We start from the raw sequence: 8,710 nt of genomic DNA, 5'->3' as shown, positions 1-8,710 counted from the left end.
CCTCCGGCCTTGTCTGGCTCGACCGAGACTCCTCCTTGTCCGAAATCACGACCATCGGAGCACTGAAGCACTCGCCGGCCAACTCTGACTCGCCGGCGACAACCTCCGACAGCCTCTCCGGCTCTGTCTGGCCCAGAAGCACTCTCGCCGGCGTGCAGCAGCTACTTCCGGCCAGACTCGCCGCTTCTCTGCCACCCGGAATCTCACCGGGACTATCACCAGGACTGTCCACTGTAGCCGGCGGTCTCTCCTCTGACTGCGTCCCTCCTGCTGCCGACGACGACGCACCTGGGTCACCTGCCGGAGAGCTTCGGCATCCCTCCTGCACGCCGATCGTGTAACACACCTCCGGCGCTCCCTTGGGTCTTGCCCCTTCTGGACCAGACTTACTTGGGCTGGACTGACCAACGCTCAGGCCCATCTTCCTGCGCCTATACACAGCCACCACCTTCTTCTTTCCCTTAAACTTTCTCTTGGGCCATTGTTCTTTCCCCTTAGACCCATCCACCCCCTCCAACTCCCCAACCTCCAAGTTAATCTTCTTGGGCTGGGCCATCCCTTGCTTGAGAGAGCCCCCTCCTGCCATACCGCACACGCACATCCCGCCAGCCCTTGTATGCCCACTCCCTTCCTCCAAATTTTTTATTAAAAAATCAAACCTTTCTAGACCCACGTCGATCTCTCCCCTCAACCTGTTCAACGACTCTTTCGCATTAATGAGTTCAGATTTTACACGAAACCAGGCCTGCGCTTCGAGCCTACCTACCCCCTCCCATCCCTTCACGTGATCATCTCCAACTTCCGAAGCTGTCATCATTGCCAAGGCATTCAACCTACTCGCCGGAAACTGATTTCTACTCGCCGGCAACCTATTAACAACACCCCGAGACCCCCCTGCCTTCAGGTTGCACATTCCTTCCTGGCCAGAGGAATGGTTCCTCTTCGATTCCTCCATGCAACCGCCATCATTCCTCACCTGAAACCTCTCCTTGTATGAATCCACCACCTGAACCGTGGGAGCAGGGTATTGTTTATTCTTCTCTGCAGCAGCCTTGGCTACCAGCTCGGAATAAGCATCAGAACAGTCGTCTGCCGGTTGCAACGACGACCCCAGCACTTCCGCGAAACTCCTCCTTCCCACCCCCTCAACCTTCTTCTTATCCATCGTGGCCTCCCTGACTTCGCACATTGCAGACTTAGCCAAACTCACCTCCGAGATGAATCGTTCCCAACCTTGACCAGCTCGCCCTTCTGGTATAATAATCGATCCTCTTCTTTGCCTTCCATCATATTCTTCTACCGTCAGAAAACGTCCATTCCTGTTGGAGCATTTTTGCGCAATAATCCGAGGAAACCCTGCTCTGGATTGGTCCCAAAAAACCTCTGTGGTTTCCACTGCCACCAAGTCCTTCACAATGCGCCCCAACCACATCAGCTCATCCTTCTTCAAGAAAATGGTTTTTTGTATCCTATTGCTTCTTTCAAAAATCCTCACCCCTGCGCTTTTCACCAGTAACTCAAACTTCTTGGACTCCACTGACCACTTCCTCGATTCAGCCATGACACTAACCAAACAGCTAGCAAGCTAGACACCCAAACAGGTCACACGCGCCACCCACACGCCTGCCCTCAGGCGTGGGTGGATGAGAGAGAAGAGAGAAGTAATACATGAATGGTAAACTCCTGGAATTTACCCTTTTCTATCAGTTTAGACTTTTGGAATCAATATTCACCACTTCTGAGCCACGTTCAAGCAAATTGTCAAACCAAAATCAATGGTCTTTTCTGTTGATGTGCATTTTGTGTTTATTTTTATTTTTTAACTTTTCAATCTATTTGTTTTCTCTGCCGATCAGTGCTCTTTTCCATGTGTTTCAACTTTCAACCCCTCCTTTCTTCACTGTTGAACTTCTGTTGTACATGGAAATCTTAGGCCTTCATGCTGGCAGGCACACTATTTCAGCGGCTCGTGCATGCTTTCTTGACAAGGATTTGGGGTCTTTATCTCCTGGGAAGCTCGCAGATTTTGTCATACTATCTACTGATTCATGGGATGACTTTGCAGCACAAGGATCTGCATCTGTTGAGGCAACCTATGTTGCTGGGCTACGGGCCTATCCCCGAACGCCTTCGAGTTTAGTGATGAAGAACTGAAGTACAGAAAATAGATACCAGAAAATGGAATGGAATAACTATTGTTTGATTTTATTGGTAGAAAACTTTGGTCATTGTGGAGAGTAGATTGTGTACGTTACAAAGATGTTTGTATGACTTCCATGTAGATTTAACGTATTGATGGCTAGATGTTTTATGACAAAGACAAGAAGATATTTGTCACACCTTGTACAGTGTAACTCATTTTCATGCTCAATAATTGGGAATGATTTTGTCAATATCTTTGTATAGAATAATATTTTTTGTTTCCCATAAATAAGGCATGAAAATTGAGGTGATTTTGAACCCATGTTGGTGTTTTGAGTATCTATAACCTAGAAAAGAAATAAGAAATGAAATTATTGTCTTAATTTTGCAGCTATTAAAGGAGTGCGTATGGATTGGGATTCCATACAATTGGCTGACTAATCAAATTGCACGTAATTTGGATAGTGCTTATCTATTCCGGACAAGTAACTTTTGTATTTCAGGCTATCTTTAAAAGGTGAGCCTTGTAGTTTCTTTTATATGAGATTGTTCGAATTATGTGCAATTCAGACCCAAACTGCAAGGATCCTTATCTAGCCTATATAATATTATTTTGCTTAATCACATTTTAAATCATAACTATTAGTGTTTTCTATAATATAAATATGAAGGTTAAGCATATAACACCGGTACATTAATTGTTAATCTTTAGGAGTTTTATTTATTGGAAGTTTAAAATATGAAACACTTACAAAATATTATATTTCAAGTCAAAATATTTTTTTAAAAGTAATAATATTTAACATATTGATATACAATTGAGATAATATAGCAGTTACAAATTACAATCAACCCTGACAACCCTTATTTTTTTTATATAAGCGTTGATTTGATGACCCATTTTTACTACCATATTATCAAATTATATAACAATATTATAACAATCTAATAAACTACCATTACCTTTTTTTTCTTTTAAATCATAAAGACAACTTAAAAAACATTAAAATCTTACCCTACGTCACCGTCATATAAAATATCTGCCACGGAAGAAATATACACGTGGGACAAATCACTCTCTCTCTCTCTCTCTCTGTCTGACTTGCTCTGATAATTTTCTCTCTTCTCTCTCTCAAACTGAAGACGATGACTTCGTTAGCCTCTCCATGGATTCCCAGAGCCTCTTTACTCACAACCCCTTCCAAATTCCCGAAATTCCAATCCTACCCTCCACCACCACCACCACCACAATCATCTTCTTCTTCGTGTTTTCGCGTGGTGTGTCGTGCCGGATCAAATTCTCAGCAAGTGGGGAGCGACCTGAAGTTCGTTCTCCACGAGGCTTTGGAATCTTCTGGAATCGACACCTCTCATGCTAGAGTAACTTCCATCTCATCACCTTCTTCTATTTATTTATTTATTTATTATTATTTTATTTTTATCCATAGGTCATGTTCTTCATGAATTTTGATGGTGGAAGTGGTTTATTTTAGGGTTAGTAATAATTGATCCACCTATGACTTGAGTTCGAACGGTCAACAAATAATTTAACAAGTTTCATTTTAATTAGCATTTTACCCACGTGTGATCGGGCCCTTAATAATTTTCAGCTTAAAATCGATAGAATTTGTATGCATAAAGCCAAGAAGGAACAATAACAACCTCATTATAATCTGAATACATGAACCAAAAGTAAATTTTATTAGACCTTGGTAAACAAAGGGTAATTTTTTAAGTTGCAGGTTGACAACTCAGACTCAACTAAAACTACTTGTAGATAAAGTGTAGTTACCCTTTTAATTTAAATTCATCGATATTTTTTTTTAGTCTGTTTGGTGCATTGTGTATGTTCCGTGATTATTGATAATAAAAATTATAATTTTGAATATTTATTTCTACTTTTTATTTAAGGGAAATTAAATTTTGGTTCATGTAATATAGATTTGGTGAAATTTGATGTTTTGTGTATTGTCTGGATTCTGATATAAATTTGTTCACTGTTGGTACACTCAACGCAGTATTGGCTAATTTGATTCTTTGTCTTTCTTTTTTATTGTGTGAATTTCATGTATTGTTCTTTTCTTAATGAAATTTATTTGTTAAGAAATCCTACATTGGTTGAATGTGTGCTTAGTTATGGGTATATGTATTTGTTGAGCATCTACAACACCTACTAAGTTTAAGCTTTAGGGTTGGATACTCTAAGTGAAAGAACTTTATACATCATCAATTTTTAGTTTCTGAATCTATATTCATCTTTGTTTATTTTTGGATGTAGTGTTGTTTAATTTGGTGAACTTGATTTATGATTGATCATTGAGCAGGACGCGAGGGAGGGTTTCTGTACGCAGATTCAAAACTTCTCTGATATCGAAAGGGAAACCAGCATCACGATTAATAGATGTGTTGATTTGGGGAAAACAGCTCTTTATATAGCTGCAGAGGATGATTCTCTTATTTCACACTCTTCAGTTCCTCTCCCTGTGGATGCTTTCATTGAGAGATTGGACGATCTTTCAGTGGGCTACTGTTCTCAGTATAACTCTTCATATAGTTTGTCGCCCGAGAAACTCCTGGAGAGTTTAGAGAGATATCTGTATGGCACGAAGGTATATTCATTGGAAGAGTTTTGGGGCCCGTTTGGTAAAGTTTTGAGAATTATTTTGGGTTTTGAAAAGAATTTTGAAAAAAAAAAAAAGTAAAAATTGAGAATTGATTTGGTGGAGAATGGAGATCATATTTGAGAAAAGTTGAGAATTGGTTTGGTGAAGTTTCGAAGGGTGTTTTGTAAGAATTAAAAATTGAGAAATATTTTTATAAAATAAAAGAAAAAAACAAGTTTTTTTTTGTAATGAGAAAAGTGTTGCACCATGGTGGCAGTGCCACCACCGTGGTGGTGATTTGGCGGCCCTTATCAAACAGAGGCCACAACAACACCATAATCTCTCTTTTTTTATTTTTTATTTTTTTTTATCTATTTATTTTTCATAGATGTAATCAGCAGCCCCTACTCGTGGAAAAAATTGTACATGACAATATGAGTTTTTTTTTTTTTTTTAATTGTTGTGTTTTATTTTATGAGAAGTGTTTTGGGTTTTGAGAAGAGTTTTGTACTTTGTTTTGAAAAGTGTGTTAGTGGTGGGGGCCACATCTGAAAATCCATTTGGTTAATTGGTATTTGAGAAGAGTTTTTAGTGTTTAAGAAGTGAAATGGGTTTTCCAAAAGTTTACTAAACAGGCCCTCGGTTTTAAAATTTGAAGTTAATTTTAATTTTATGTAAAAAAAATGGAAATTTTATAAGTTGAGGCCCAGCGTTTTATATTTCCTGCAAGCAATAAGTTTTTGCTATTGTATTCTATATTGATCGATTTCATGTTTAACTGAGGCTGTTGAATGTTTAGGAAGTTTATGTTGCAAAATTGCCAACATATATATTTGTTGACTTGCATGCATTCTGCAAACAAAACCATCATATACTAACTCTAGTAAAATAAATAAATGATTTCATATAGATCCATTACTTTTAGAAGCTAAATCAGATTATATTTCATCAAGTATTTTCTCCCCTAGCTGCAATGGTATTTCAGTATTTGCTCTTTCATGATATGGGTTCTTCTTTTCAGGGCTTCCGAAGAACCCATTCGCGAAATCAATCAGAGCCTCGAGCTCTTTATCTTCACTCAGTAGGGAATTTAACCTTCTGTGTTGTTATTGCGAGCCTTTTTCTGGTTGATAGAGAATGCTAACAAACAAAGGAGTTCTAATAGTATTTTTCTTAACATGTTGAACAGGTTTTGACCCATCGTTCAGGCTCCATTGCAATGCTTTCACTTATATACTCAGAACTCCTGAAAATGCTTCGCTTGTGGGGCCTTGTGAATTTTGATGTAGAGATATTCTTTCCTCATGATCTTCATAGTCTACCCAGAGGCTATGTTAAACAAAAAAGCAAGGAGTCAGATCAACAACATATAGTTACTTCACAAACGCTATTGGTGGAGGTGACTTTTATGTTCTTGCTTGCTTGCATTTTTTTTTTCCTTCTTTTGTATTCCCTATATTGCCAAGTTTTTAGTACGTTATAACCACGTTGCTTGTAATAATGCCTTTTATCTATTACCTTTTAATGGGAAATTGAACAATCTTTTTAATTAAGGCTTCTCCCTAACTATATTTGTGGCTGCCGCCTCTATATATGTGTCATGTTCTATGGTACATACTATTTATTACCAAACCAAATATAGGATTTGATGTTTTATGGACAGACTCTTACACCAAATGCCTCCGCAGCAAGATGCTACACCACAAAGACATTTTGTATGTCCTGTCGCACAATTTTGAATATAATCTTCCCAGGCCGAAGCCTGCAGATCAAACACCTTCTTACAGTTATAATTGACATGGCATTCTTGTAGCGTATGGAACATATGTGATGACATGTTAAAAAAAAAAAAAAAAAAGATTATGTTTAACCACTCATGTTTGAAACTAAGGTAAATATGTAAGGACCAAGCATATTCATAAAATAAAAAATAAGAATAATAATAATTATTAAGAAAAAAAAAACATTTATGAGCCAAACAAAGGGTTAGAGACTTAGAGTCTTAGATGTGCATGTATGTGAGTGACAAAGCTCCAATGTGATATCATTCATAACTACACACATCAGTTCAACTTTTTGTTTGAGTTTAAAATGAGAGGTTTGAGATAACGTATCCACATAATCGTCTTTTAGTACACATTAATCCTGCTATATGAAATGTACAGATTTTGAAAAATTTGAAGAATGCTTTCTGGCCATTTCAACATGATCATACCAGGAGTTTATTCTTATGGGCAGCACATGCAGCTAACTGCATCGATAAAACAAATATTGGTGAAGAAAGGTACTCCGGTTTTCAATTCAATTGCAATGCAATATGTACTTAATTTACACAAATAAGGTGTTCATATCATAATTTTTCCTTTCAGTGGCTTTCAACTTGCATCTGCTAAGGCTGCTCAACATAGGCTAGAACGTGGGGTTTGGACTAGCGTACGTTTTGGGGACATGAGGCGCGCATTATCTAGTATGTACTATATGTAGATTTTACTCCTAGTATCTAGTATATTCTTTTTCTTTCTGCTTTTGAGCCAATGTCACTAGAAAGTAAAATGGATTTGAAGTGTGAGATGTGGCTACTCTAGAAACTTCTTGTTGGGAGGGTAATTGTAGTTTCCCCTTTTTATTATTTGTTAGAATTGGATAGTTGGTTGCTCAATGCATTTATGCTCTACAAATGTAGTGTTGGTTTGAGACTTCTTATCAATATTAACTACCTTTTAGAAGTCATTAAACTTGAGTGATGAGACCAGTGACGTGTTAATCATATGTTTTGGATAAGTATCAAGATTTTTTTTCAATATTAGTAAGATTGGAAATTTATCATGGTTGAGATGGTAACCTATCTTGAGCTGTTAATGGCTCACTCTCATTTTGCTTCCTTTGAGATTTTAATGCACAATCCTCTTCTGTAATGGAAACATTCAGAAGGTATTCATATTAGCTGGCTTGGGTGCATTCTCAATTTTTAAGAATTGTGTAAGCATATTTTTTTATTGGATATGAAAAGTTATATGTATTTGAGTCATTTTTGGAAGCAGCCATCACGAGAATTATAACCAAAATGACATCATCTTCTCATATCGCATTGCACTAATGGTCATGATTCAAAACTTTAGCTTACTGTTCCAAGCATGTTGCAAACCAGTGAATGATTACAAACTATCCTGAGAGGATAAGATCTTCTCATTTGCCTCTGCACCTATTTATGTGGAAATTCTTGCCATTGTTACAGCATCTGAACGTCTTATACTCCTGGATACTGATGCAAAGGAATTAAGAGATTATAGCATTCTTCTCTACCACTGTGGATTCTATGAGCAATCATTGCAATATCTGAAGTTGTATCAGGAAGCAAAGGCACTATTCTCTATCTGTGACATAACATCTGTATTTACTTTTGAATTAACTAATAGGATTTTATTTAAACAATTGCAGGATTCCTCCTTACAAAAGCAATTGTCTGATTCACTTAGCACCCTGGAGGAAGATGCTGTGGAGAAATTGATGATACGCCTCAACCTCATCTCAATGGAAGAAGGTTGGAGCAAGTCATCATACTTCAGAAATTATCTTGGTAATAACTCTGAACCATGGTAGTGCCTCCTGTCAATTGACTCACACAGCTAAGAAACCAGATTCAAATTTGGTTCTAGTAAAATGGGAAGAGGGATTTGTCTATAGAACATCCTCCATTCAAGCAGAATCCATAAGGGTTGCAATGATTTTTGCTAAAACAGCAGCATGTCTAGAGCCTAAGATCTTGGAGCCCTTTTGAGTCGATGAAATCATCTTATCCATTTGGAAGACATCATCAGTCAATTTGGAAGACATTATTTGTTGAGTGGATGAAATTATCCATTCAACACAATGTGAGTGTCAAATTTCCATATTATTGATGTGTATACACTTGTGTAAATAAATCTATAACAAAAATGTTCTTATGATGAAGTAACATTTGCATC

General features: G+C 37.7%; 1 protein-coding gene across 3 annotated transcripts; it reads left to right on the top strand.

The window, feature by feature from the left end:
- The first annotated feature begins 3,220 nt into the window (after window positions 1-3,220).
- LOC132167844 (uncharacterized) lies at window positions 3,221-8,710 on the top strand. 3 transcript variants are annotated; one of them, XM_059578877.1, is made up of 8 exons: window positions 3,221-3,522; window positions 4,467-4,751; window positions 5,767-5,826; window positions 5,935-6,144; window positions 6,911-7,029; window positions 7,115-7,212; window positions 7,981-8,105; window positions 8,184-8,710. In XM_059578877.1, the coding sequence occupies exons 1-8, from the start codon at window positions 3,289-3,291 to the stop codon at window positions 8,343-8,345; spliced, it is 1,293 nt and encodes a 430-aa protein (XP_059434860.1). In that variant the 5' UTR covers window positions 3,221-3,288; the 3' UTR covers window positions 8,346-8,710. The 3 variants fall into 3 exon arrangements, with proteins under 3 accessions (XP_059434860.1, XP_059434859.1, XP_059434861.1); XM_059578876.1 differs by having other exon boundaries at window positions 7,981-8,710; XM_059578878.1 differs by lacking the exon at window positions 4,467-4,751 and having other exon boundaries at window positions 7,981-8,710.

The sequence above is a fragment of the Corylus avellana genome, chromosome ca1 (assembly GCF_901000735.1).
Source record: "Corylus avellana chromosome ca1, CavTom2PMs-1.0".
Taxonomy (NCBI): Eukaryota; Viridiplantae; Streptophyta; class Magnoliopsida; order Fagales; family Betulaceae; genus Corylus; species Corylus avellana.
The sequence above is the reverse complement of the archived record's forward strand: the minus strand, read 5'-3'. Positions and strand labels throughout refer to the sequence as shown.